This window comes from Cotesia typhae, unplaced genomic scaffold (assembly GCF_013202065.1).
Source record: "Cotesia typhae breed Kobodo isofemale line unplaced genomic scaffold, CoteBio_Ctyphae contig_48, whole genome shotgun sequence".
In the NCBI taxonomy this organism is placed as follows: domain Eukaryota; kingdom Metazoa; phylum Arthropoda; class Insecta; order Hymenoptera; family Braconidae; genus Cotesia; species Cotesia typhae.
Window position 1 is genome coordinate 4,461,874 of NW_027423756.1, and position 12,464 is coordinate 4,474,337.

The 12,464-nt window shown below is 27.2% G+C and overlaps 2 protein-coding genes across 3 annotated transcripts; one reads left to right on the plus strand and one right to left on the minus strand.

Annotated features, from left to right (window-relative positions):
• The first annotated feature begins 748 nt into the window (after nt 1–748).
• On the plus strand, nt 749–2,293 carry LOC141530034 (uncharacterized). Of its 2 annotated transcripts, XM_074246875.1 has the most exons (2): nt 749–1,466; nt 1,564–1,749. In XM_074246875.1, exons 1-2 carry the CDS (start codon nt 948–950, stop codon nt 1,606–1,608), a joined length of 564 nt encoding a protein of 187 aa, XP_074102976.1. In that variant the 5' UTR covers nt 749–947; the 3' UTR covers nt 1,609–1,749. The 2 variants fall into 2 exon arrangements, with proteins under 2 accessions (XP_074102976.1, XP_074102975.1); XM_074246874.1 differs by having other exon boundaries at nt 755–2,293.
• Nucleotides 2,294–2,436: 143 nt separating this feature from the next.
• On the minus strand, nt 2,437–7,233 carry LOC141530033 (cytochrome P450 4C1-like). The gene is made up of 12 exons (XM_074246873.1): nt 6,992–7,233; nt 6,633–6,742; nt 6,462–6,552; nt 5,241–5,432; nt 5,065–5,158; nt 4,878–4,980; nt 4,698–4,803; nt 4,513–4,622; nt 4,373–4,441; nt 3,026–3,194; nt 2,767–2,949; nt 2,437–2,695 (listed from the first exon to the last, which is right to left on the minus strand). Exons 1-12 carry the CDS (start codon nt 7,158–7,160, stop codon nt 2,520–2,522), a joined length of 1,572 nt encoding a protein of 523 aa, XP_074102974.1. The 5' UTR covers nt 7,161–7,233; the 3' UTR covers nt 2,437–2,519.
• Nucleotides 7,234–12,464: the final 5,231 nt, after the last annotated feature.

The window sequence follows — 12,464 nt, forward strand, 5'->3', positions numbered from 1 at the left end:
CTGCTTACGGTAAACACATTCGGTAGTCTGGCGCTCCGTTTACAATGGAATTTTTGAACGGAACTTGGCGCCAGATTCTACCGAATCTGTAGATTAAAATAAAAAAAAAAAATTCTCAGAGAGAATGAGAAGTGAAAAAGAATTCTTCTTTTTTCTTTTCTGGCTTTAGTTTTCTCGTTTTTATAAACGTTATCTTAATAAACAAAAGTCCTACTACTACTATTATTTGAAATTGATAGATATTAAAAATTTTTTAAGAATTTTATAGCAATTTAATTAATAACACTGAAGTTAGCCGTGAGCTGTTAATTTTAAAAATTTTTTTAATAAATTAATTACAAGAAAAAAATACTTCTGAAAATTTTCACTTGTGATTTTTATTAATTTTCACATGTAAAACTTTTTAATTTAATTTTTTTTATAATAATTTAATTACTATAAAATTCTAAAAAAATTTTTAATATCTGTCAACTTCAGTGTCATATTTAATTATTATAAAAAAATATTATTAAAAATTTTCACTTGTGAAAATTAATAAAAATTACAAGTGAAAATTTTTAGAAGCATTTTTTTATTGTAATTTATTTGTTAAAAAAATTTTTAAAATTGACAGCTGACCGCTAACTTCAGTGTTATAAGTGCTAATTAAAAAAGATGAATCTGCAAAATTAGTAAAATTAAAATTATTTAATGCATCTGCGCATATAACAATGCCCAGCATATTTATACATAGTATACCTAACTGTTTCAGTAGTATACACTTACACCCATGCAAAAAAATAAGAGTAAGTACTTACTATAATTACCTATGGACTGAGTTATTATTTTAAACCTAACCAAACTAAAAATCGCACGTGTTTCAAAAAGATAAAAGTCGTTAAAAGTTCTAAAATAAAATAGCAAAAGTTAATCCAAGTGAACACGTATTTACAGTGAAAAATATCATCATGTCTACAAGCAGTTTAAAAAATTTATTCATTTCTTCAATTCGTGCTGGAAACGCTGAAAAACTTCGAACTTTGTTAAAATCAATAAATATATCTGATACAGCGTGGTATACAGCATTAAAACGAGCATTAAAATACAAACACTTTAAAATTGCAAAGCTCCTACTGACTAATCATAATAATGTGTTTAGTGAATCTGACCCACGATTAAATCCTTTACTGCATTATGCAGTAAAAATAGGAAATTTATCAATTGTAAAACTTCTTTTGGAACGAGGAGCGGATGTCAATGCTGAAGAATCTAATGGCGTGACTGTTCTTCATGTTGCTGTTTCTCATCAGTATTTATCAATTGTTCAGTGGCTTTTGAAGAAAGGTGCCCTGGTGAACTTGAGGTGTAATTTACCAGACAGAACAGGCTATACACCACTTCATTTAGCCTGTGAAATAAAAAACTGTGAATTTGCTAAAGTTTTAATCGACCACGAAGCAGACGTCAATTGTTCCTCTGTAGACAATGTACAACCAATTCATATTGCTGTTTTATATGAAAATGAAAAAATTATCTGCTTACTTTTGAGCCGTGGTGCTAACATTAATTCACCCTATTTTCCAGGACCTAATATTTACGGCAATTATTTTTATCCACCAACCTTGTTGAGTTATGCTGTTCAAACGAAAAATTTAAACATAGCAGTACTGCTAATTAAATATGGAGCTTCTATTTATTCACAAGATAATGAAGGAAAAACTTTATTGATGTATGCAGTTGAAAATAATGATACGGACATGGTGAAACTTCTCTTGAGTAACGGAGCGGTTATGAACGATTGTGATAATATTGGACGAACGGCGATTAATTTTCTTAGTTGTAATGAGACTTCATGTAAATATAACTCACTTAAATCAAATCGTACATTTAAGACAAATTCATTTCCTTAAACTAGAAATTGAATTCGGAAAACAATAATAACTTTTGATTTTAGATAATTTTTGTGCTATAATATCATTTTATTATGATATAAATATTTCAATAATACATTATTAAATCAACTTTGTATTTTATACATAATACTTATAATATTTATGTTGTAATTGAATAATATTTTTTTGATTAAAAATTTCTAATACTTATTTTGTTTATAATACATTACACAATTAAAATATTTTATATTTCTACTACTTTTACATTTTTTTCTGAATAAAATAATAAATTATTTAGTATTTTAAATTTAGATAATAATCTTGATTGAAAAAAAAGGATTGAGACAAAGAAAAAAGTATTGAAATGAATTAGATTCAATATAAAACCAATTTTTTTCAATACTTTTTTTTAATCAGGAAATGCTAGTCGTAAAATTTAATTCTTATTTTGTTTTATAAGACTTTGTACTTCTAAAATTTAATTTGTACTTCAATTTAATACTAAAAAATTATCTGTTAATATTTAATTTTATTTAATAATTTATAATAATTAGAACAAAATAAAAAATGTAATTGTCATTTTTATTAATAAATTTTACACTAATTAAAATAATACTTGAGTCTAAACTAATTTTTAACAAATACCTTTTATAATCTTGTTGTTTCAATTATAGGTACAAATTTGATATAAACTGGATGAGCGGGTCTAATAACAAGATCGGGAATAATCGTTACATCTGCAGTTCTGTCTTGAGGTTCCAGATAAAAATTATGTAGCAGTCCAGCAATTAGAGTTTTTAACTCAAGCATTGCAAACCTTTGTCCTGAAAAACGATAATTTAACGTAATTTCTGATTCAAAAAATGATCAAATATTACTTATAATAAAAATATACCTATGCAATTGCGTGGGCCAGCACTAAATGGAATGTACGAAAAAGGATGCCTTTTTTCCGATTGTTCTGATGGTAAAAATCTGTCTGGATCATAAACATCAGGGTTTGGCCAAAAGTTGGGATCACGGTGTGTATCAATGGGATAAATTAGTAAAGTAGTATTTTTTGGAACAAAATAATTTTCTAAAAAAATAGATAGTTAAAATTTTCAGCTGCTATTGCAACTGGTGATTTGATTTAAATTATATTAAAAACTCACTAAAATGTGTGTCTTCTTGTATTGTCTTAGATATTACTGGTACACTCGGATAAAGTCTCAAAGACTCTTTAATACAACATTCTAAGTATGTGAAACGTTGAACCTCATTGACTGTTAATTTACCCTTGCTTTCATTCAATACTTTATCAACTTCTGCTCTTGCTTTTGCCTAAAAAATTCGTGATTTAATTTTAGCATTAAAACAAATCGCCATCCAAATGCCCAAAGCGAGCATATTAATTTATACTTTTTTTTTTATTAATTGCTTGATTAACACTTTCTAAGCCTAAAAATAAAAAAATGAATTTCCAAAGCCAAAAGAACGTATGTTTTAACTTATGCGCCCTTTTACCTTTAGGACATTGAAAATTTAGTGACCTATAGCCAAAAGGGCGCATAATTTTTTTGCCGATTGCTTTGAATTATGAGTTATATGTTACTAATATTGCTGCAGAATTGAAAATATATATATTGATTATTAAATTACAAATAAGGTAAAAGACCCAGTTATTGACACTGGCCTAGTTGTTTGACACTTGCAATTTTATTCTAATTAAAAAAATTCAATGCTTTCAAAAAAATCAATTTTCTTACACTGAAAAAGAAAATTCTTAACTGGAGTGTAAATTTTCTTGGTTCAAGAAAATATTAAGGAAGATTGAAAATTTTTTGAAAGAAGTCAAAGTTTTTTGAGCCAAAAAAATTTCTTCTTGCTTCAAAATAACTTTTGTTTTCCTTAAAATTTTCTTGGCGCAAGAAATTTGTTTTTTATGTGTAAAAGTTTTAATTCAAAATTTATATTTATTAATTTATTAGAGCTGATTGTTTTTTTAATTAAAATAAAATTGCAATTGTCAATAACTAGGTCTTTTACCTTAGGTATTTTTAAAGGTTATTATTACAATTTTAATACAAATTCTGTTTATAATTTTAATTTAAAAAGAAAAAAAAACAGATGAGATGTCTAACATGGTTGCTGAGTCAGAGGCGTGAAACTCAACAATATTAAATGATCTGGATTTATTTTGTAGAGTTAAATTTTATGTTTCAGAGCAAAATTGAAACTTTTTTTATACGCTCTTTTGGCTTTAGACTAAACTTTTTCTAAACCCAAAAGGGCGTATGTCTCGAGATATGCCCTTTTGGCATTAGTACGTCAAAAAATTTTTTTTGACAAATCTTTACGTTTTGAGCAGTTCTAAGTTGAATAGCGAAAAAAAATTTTTTATACACCCGTTTGGCAAAAAACCCTATCTAGCTGCTGTAATACGCCCTTTTGGCATTTGGGTTGCGAAATATAACCATGGCTATAATAAGCCTAATAATTTTGCAGTAATAGATCACAACCTGTACATCCTTGTGCTCTGCCAGAAGTAAAATCGTAAACAATAAAGCCATAGCCGTAGTATCATGACCCTGAAATAAAAAACTATTTCAATTTTCATATTTATGAACTACTTCTAATCATTTAACATTTAATAACTTACCGCAAAAACAAACGTATCAACTTCTTCTCTTATGCCTTGATCATCAACTCCAAGTCCTTGTCTGGAGGCAGCGATCAAAAGGTCAAGGAAAGCAAGTCTTTTCCGTTTTACTACTCAATCATATGAATTAGAATTGTTAATGTAAGCTACACTTTAACTATCTTACATAATTTTTTTTTTCTTACTTTTTGCGTCTGTTTGTAATACCGTTGAATTATTTTCTGTCTGCTCAAAATAATTTAAATATTTTCCTTCCGTTTTTTCGTGATATTGCTTACGTTCTTTGATTATCTAAAATCAATACAATCAAATAAATAATTATTCATTATTAAAAAAGAATAATCTAGTTTATAAAGAAGTAATACCTTATCAGAAAATTCATGAAGAACTTTTAACGCCTTAGCATGTTCTTGACCTTTTGATGTTAATGCGAAAATCCACTCATTCATCAACCATGGTCTGAAACTTCTGCAATCATACACAAGAAGATGTTGATTATAATTATTTATTATTTTCAATATTTTAACTTAAAAAATAGAATTTTTAATTTACCTATAGTATATAATTTCTCCAATTTCTTGAACCGCTTTTTTATAATTATCTCTATCAGGATCGTGCTCTTTAGTCGTAACTCCCATCGCTGATTCTGTGTAATAATTTAGTAAAATTATGTCAAGTTCAGTATAACGTTATGTAATAGCGTAGCTTGTTATCTTTTATAATAATACCATATATTATATTAAGAGTATGAGTAGAAAGCAGCGGTAAAAGTTCTTTGACAACTCCATCCGACGTTGATTCAGATTTTAGTTTCTTAACTAGTCGTCCTGTGTGATCGACTATGGATTCTATGTACTCATCAAAATTTCGTAAATGAAACGCTGGAGTTAAAATCCGTCTTCGAGATTTCCATTTTTCTCCTAATAAATAAAATAAAGATAAATTTATTAAATAAGGTATAAGTTTTTTTAATTAAAAAAAAAAAAAAAAAATAGGAAAACGGTTGACCCTAAAGGCCATCTCTGCATCTTCGAGCTCAAAAATATGATTTTCATGTCATTTTGAGCTCTCCAAGCTTAAAAGTCTGATAGGACTTAAAAACACTATTTTTTTAATTTTCAAACCCCTATTAGAAAATATTGATTGAAAAGAATTAAAAATGATCAAGTTCGAATTCGTTTCAATATTTTAAATTCTTTTTTTCTATATATAGATATACAGTTTGCATGGAGCGACCGCTTCTTAATTCTTTTCAATCAGTATTTTTAACCTGAATGAACCGATTTCCACCCGATTGACGGCATTCGATGCAGTTTTTTAAGCTCCATAAAGAAGTTTTAAGTTTGAATTGATCGAACTAGAAATTTCGGAGTAATCCTGAAAAAACTTTTTTTTTCGGTTTTCTTTCGACAACGATAACTCACGAACGAATCAAACGATTTTGACCGGCTTGGCGGCAATCAACGTAGTTTTTTTTATGTTAAAAGCTGATTAGTTTTTAGAATTGATCAGTCAAACCGTTTAAAAGTTATTCCGAAAAAACCACATTTGAAAAAATATTTTTCTAAGTTTTTTTTATATTTCTCAAAATCTACTGGTCTGAATCAGTCCAAATTGTGTTTAAAATCTAAGTTCAGTCAAGCCCTTTTGAATGGTGCCAAAGCAGGGTGAAAACAATAACTTCCTGATTTTTGAAAGTCTTCGATTTTCTTAGCGGGAAGTTAAAAAACAAATCTACTCTAATAAATTAATAAATATAATTTTTGAGTTATAAATTTGAAAATAATTGGTTTTTTGAGAACATTTAATTTTTTTAATTAGAATAAAATTGCAAGTATCAAACAACTAGGTCAGTGTCAATAACTAAGTTTTTAATCTTTATTATAGAATTTTTTTTTCTTTCACAAAAAATATTGTTAATTATTATAAAATTATATAAGTTAACTTACCTTCACTCGTGACAAGCCCGTTTTGTAACCATGGTCGAAGAAAATCGTAAAATTCACTTTTTTCTGAATTTTTAGAATTGCTAAATATTGCCTGAATAGAATATAAAAACATGCATGCTTTAGTTTTTTTGCTTCAACAAACCTGATAAGTTATGAAATAGAAATATTTACTTTTAGATCATCAGGGTGGTAAACATTAACAACTGGCCATGTTCCAATCCAATATTTGTAAATTGGATAGAATTCTTTGGCAAAACGACGGTGAAATTTCCAAAAATTTTCTTAAAAACAAAAGTTTAATTAAATACAATATTTTATGAAATAATATTAAAATTATTAGACATCTGACTATTTTTAATTTTGCTAATTAGAAAAATTAATTAATGAAAAAATTTATAATCAATGTTTTCTAAATTTTTCATAATAATTTAATCAGTTAAAAAAATAATTTTAGATTGTCAAATATCGTTTATTATTAATGTAATTTTTTAAAGGTTTAATTTTCAGAAGAACTAAAAAAATTAACTCACCGGGAGAGACTACCAAGTCTAAAACGTTACCAATAATTGGATACCCTCTAGGTCCTGGAATTTGGTCACAAAAATATCCTTTTCGGCTTTTATGTACATAAATATGTAACACGGTAAGTATGAGTAAAAAGAAAATTAATATTGATGAAATAATCCATGCTAGATCCATTGTGTCTGATAATCTATGATAAAATTGAAGAAATAAAGATTCACAGTACTGATTGTTGTTGCGTGACTGATGCAGTACTACTATAGAATCATGAGAAGTAATAACACGCGCACTCGGAAAATTGTAGTACTCCTTCCTATTTATTATTATATATTGCCAATAAATTACATCATCTCACATATAACGTAGAAGTATGTGTAAAAGTAAAAAAAGTTTAATTATCTACAAGCGTTCTTGAATATATATTTGATATGCGAATAGTAAATCATTTTATAGACTTGATTATGTTATCAAAGTAGAAGATTATTTATTTAATATTTCTTTATTTTTAAATTTAACTTACGAAAAGTCATTAAAATTAATTTAAAATTATTATTGAACGATTTGGAATTTTTATTAACTAAAGGAATTAGTTTATCTAAATAACTTTATTCAATTGACTTATGACGACATAATTGCAATTTATTAATTTGAAGTTCAATTTCCACTAACATGTAATTTTAATATTTATCATGGAATTTGCAATAATCGTATAAGATATAACTTTAATAACTACTTTAATTAATTAAATGCAATTTGAGACTTCTGTGTCACTAATAAGTGATATTTTATTGAATTCAATACATAAGAAAATTATCTAACAAGTTTTATGCTCCAATGAGGGTGCAATTTACAAACATTTGACAATTTTTAATAAATTTTTTCAACAAACAATTTATTAAGATAAAGGTAAAAATTTTGTAGAAAATTCAATATTTAAATTTTACAAAATTATGAAAGCAATTTTTTAACAAAATTTTCTTAGTACTAATTAATCTTTTAAATGAATAAACTAAAAAATAAAAAAGTGCCATCCGGCAGCCGATATGGAAGTAGATTTCTTCCCTGTATACAAAATAGTAATGAAAATTCTAATGATCAATTAACTTACACTCAATCTACTAAAAAACTATTTAACCTACTAAAAACGACTGCAAGAGAAAAATTTTATTAAACTATAACGTAAGATATATGATTTCTGGCTAAATTATAAAAGTAATATATGGAAATTAAAGCTTATTAAAAAAGCTTTAAAATGACGTTGACAGATTTTTTTTTAATTTTTTTAATCAAAAGTTATATAAGAAATAATAAGTAAAAGTTTGAATTTTCATCATTTTCACAACTATAAAATGCTAAAACTCATGAACTAATTAACTGATTCAGCTCAAATTTCAACTTGACTTTCGTATTCGTCTGAAGATTAAGTATGTTGAGTTTGAAAAAGATCCATTATGAATTAAAGACGCTATTATCCGGACAAGCCGCGTTATATATCGTATCTATATATACATATATAAAATTTTGAACTGTATGTATTTTCTGAACCAGCACGATGAACTGAGTCAGGAAATAGTAAAATTTTTCACCATTGTTCCACCATGAGGGCAAATGCAATAGTTAGATTTCTATGAAATCTACTAAAAAGTAACCAATTATTACTCATTAGACAATTCCCGCTTTGAAAACTAATAATTTTCATAAGTAGGAAGTTAAAGATTTTTGCACGATCTTGAGAATGCGAGATATCTCTAAAACGAATCGACTGATCGAGATGATCGACACGGCGTTCAAAAGAGTTCACTAAAAACTTCAATCTGATTAGATTTTGAAGTCAATCGGCCGAGCCGTTTCAAAAATATTAAAAAAATAAAATAAAAAAGAAGTTTTTTTTTTTAAGTTTTTTCAAAATATTTGACTAATCAACTCGACAACAATTACACATTTTTTTTAATTTTTAAATAATAAACTGTATACAAAAAACAGCAATTGCATTAAAAGAACATTGAGATAATTGATATTAATTGGCAAAATGCAAAAAAAAAAATAATTTTCGATCAATAATATAATATGCATGTGTTTTGAGCTTTATGTTATTATACTTTACTCTTTCTGATGGTAATTAGTGTGACCTGCTACCATGTTATCATTATTTCAACTGATATTGATTTAAAGGATAAAAAGAAAGTGAAACAATTCCATATTACAAACCAATATTGAAAGAAGTTTAAAAATAATTTATTTTATTTAATAAAGGATGTTAGTTGTGAGACACTAACTAATAGAGCATGAAATAAATGTGTTGTGATAAAGAAGAATTTGATAAATCCAATGAAACGTTATTAAATTATTTGTATTTACAATGTTTTTTATTACAAATTTTCGTTGTAATAAAATATCGTGTTACAGATGCCATAAGGACGTATAAAAATTATACGCCCTTACTGCACCTGGGAACCATAAAGGCGTATAATAAAAATTATATTTTTTTTTTAAGTCCAAAAAAAATTTTTATTTTGAAGAAAAATTTTTTTTCATTTATTCACGTTTTACACAAAAATAAGTAATTCCCGAAAAAAAAAATTTTTTATACGCCCTTATGGTTTTTCACCGGGACCTTTTGCCGATATACATCCTTATGGCATCTGCAATGCGATGTACAATATGCGCATCTTAAATTCTGTTTATTATTTGAAAACACAAATGGTTTGTTGAAATAAAAGTCGAGAAAAAACAGAAATGTTTTGATTTATGTGAAAATTTTTTTCATTTTAGACACGTTAAATTAGTAATTAACGATAGTCCGAATATTTATTTATTTATTAGGTTAAAATGCCAAGGCACAGAACCGAATGGCAAAAATGATATATGTAAAGTTATACTTCACATAAATACAGCTAATACATACATAATAGAAATATAAAATTTTCATGATAGCTTAAAATATAAAATTTACATTACAATCAAGTACACATAATGTTTTTAATCATATTAACCAGCGTACTATTTGATTATTATTCGAGATTTATAAGAAAATCAAATACTCTCGTCTTAAAAGATTCTAAACCAAGATAATTAGAAATTTCAGGGGGTAAATCTTGCCAAAACCGTATAGCTGATATAACAAACGAATGCTCGTAAGCTGTGGTAACAAAGTGGGGTATTTTAAAAGTGATATTGTTATTTTTGTTTGCTATTCTGTGCGATCGTTTGATGATGAAATAGGTAAGATATTGTTCTAAAATTGACAAAATTTAACCTTTCTCGAAAAAAAAAGTATGATGTTATCATCAAAACCGTGCAATTAAACATTCAATAATAAATGTGCAAACTCCAATAATTTGACATATCATCATCCCTACAAGCACATAGTATAGATTGGCTTCCGTTATTTCATCGTAATCATCCATTTGATTGATTCTTTGGCTTTCTGTGTTTTTAATATATTATATGAAGTTTCTCGAACAATTTCATTTTGAAAACCAGATTCAATCATGTTCAAGTTTCTTTCATAGACTTGATCATTTAAAGCTCATACAGAAAGAAAGAAAGTCTTGAGTCAAGCGTAAATTTTCTTAAATCAAGAAAATCTTAAGGAAGATTGAAAATTTCTTGAATGAAAATAAAATTTCTTGAACGAAGTTACATTTTTTTTAGCCAAGAAAATTTCTTCTTGCTCCAAAATAACTTCGATCTTCCTTATAATTTTCTTGGTTCAAGAAATTTTTTTTTCTGTGCAGTCTTGACGTGACCACAAGAAATCGCTTATTATAAAAATAAACTTGCTGGAGACATGTAGATTTTTATTTATAGCTTTTTCTAATATGATAGTAGATTGAAATACGCAAGCTACAGTATTATTCTTACTTGCTAATTCTAGACAATCGTCGGGATTGTTTGTCTCTAACGGGTGAAGATATTTCATATTCTCAACGGTTGTCCACAATTGCTCGTTTATAAAAAGTTTTATAAGCCCATGGTAATAATAAACATGGTACTGATGATCGTGCAAATCTTTAAGACTCGAAATGGTATAAGATTAAGGACTTGTTAATAGAGCAAACAGTTGAGATTCAATTGCAGGCTCAAATACAAACATAAAAAGGGACGCGGTAAACAACAGAAACTTCATAGACAATCGATTAAAGGGTGAGTCCATAACCATACTTAATAAAACTTTGAGAAATGCCGACCATACGTGATATCTATTGTTTACCACTATTACGTAAAAAATAACCGATATGATACTTATCATTGCTAACAAAGTTTGATAATCTAAAATAACGGCTACTTCACGAAAAGAGTACGTAAATGACCTCTTTTGAGTTACTATTACATGACTGAATTCATAACTCACTGGTATTACATTTACATGTTTATTAAATCTAAAACGAGGATCATAAAGATTCGTTCCAATATCGGCGTCGGAAAGTTTTAGAAAATCAGCCAATGTCTTACGATTACAACATTCGTTATGAAAATGAAGCTTTGCTTGCATATTTAAACTTGAAAATATAAGACTCATTGATGTTGCTTCATAATTGAGATTTGTTACTATTTTTACCGAATATCTATCCATGAATTGAGTTTTGTCGAAGTTGAGAGTCTTGCATATTCTTTGATCTGCGATGAAAGAGAAAAAGTTTCACCAGTTATAAAATTAGTAGTTGCCCGAATAAAAAAAGTTATATATACTTAGGGAAGGGTAGCCGAAAGCGGGTAGGTGCTGTTTTATTGTGGCATTATGTGCGAATGTCAAAGTATGTATTTGTAGTGATCATAGGAACACTCCTGAGTATTTGCAAGTTCTGATTGGGTGTTTAAGTTCTGACAGAAAGTTACAAAATACAAAATAAAGAAATCGCTAAATTTGTCAAAATTACGAATTGAATGTGTCATCGGGATTTTCGAAAACTAGTATACTTATGATAATGTTGATGAAACCATATTATTTTGGTACCATTTAACTCTAAAGGACGATACAAGTTCGGACGGTTCTCTTTGTATTTTTAATTTTATAATTGTTTAGCTAAAAAACGTGTACTAGGGCAAAACGGGTACTCGCGCTGCTCTGATCCAATTCTATATTCATTTTGTCTTACAATATTATCAAGTATTACATAAATATGAAAAAAAAAAAAAAAACGGAAACACATTCTTGATTGAATACTTAATATCAATTTCAATAGAAAAATGCTTATTTTGCTTAAAATTAATGAAATAAAAATAAGATCATTATTTGAATAATTGCAATGCCTAAAAATCTTTTTTTTCATGTTAGTTAAATATACAATTTTATTATACAAATTAGTTTTATCTATGAAATTCTTTTATCATGTTTGGGTCTGGAGAAATCCTAAGAAAACTACAAAAAAAAACATTTTCCAAATTGCACGACTCATGATGGGAAGAATCATTTACGATTCGGCTCCCGCACACGCCTATTATTTTTTTTATTTCAACGGACATAATTATATACAATTC

Excerpts from the sequence above, each read along its gene's own strand:
- LOC141530033 (XM_074246873.1), bottom strand. The coding sequence starts at position 7,160 with ATGGATCTAGCATGGATTATTTCATCAATATTAATTTTCTTTTTACTC. Across the intron at positions 6,743-6,991 it reads AGACTTGGTAGTCTCTCCCG|AAAATTTTTGGAAATTTCAC; the intron begins GTGAGTTAATTT and ends TTTGTTTTTAAG. Across the intron at positions 4,623-4,697 it reads ATTACAAACAGACGCAAAAA|TAAAACGGAAAAGACTTGCT; the intron begins GTAAGAAAAAAA and ends ATGATTGAGTAG.
- LOC141530034 (XM_074246874.1), top strand. The coding sequence starts at position 948 with ATGTCTACAAGCAGTTTAAAAAATTTATTCATTTCTTCAATTCGTGCT.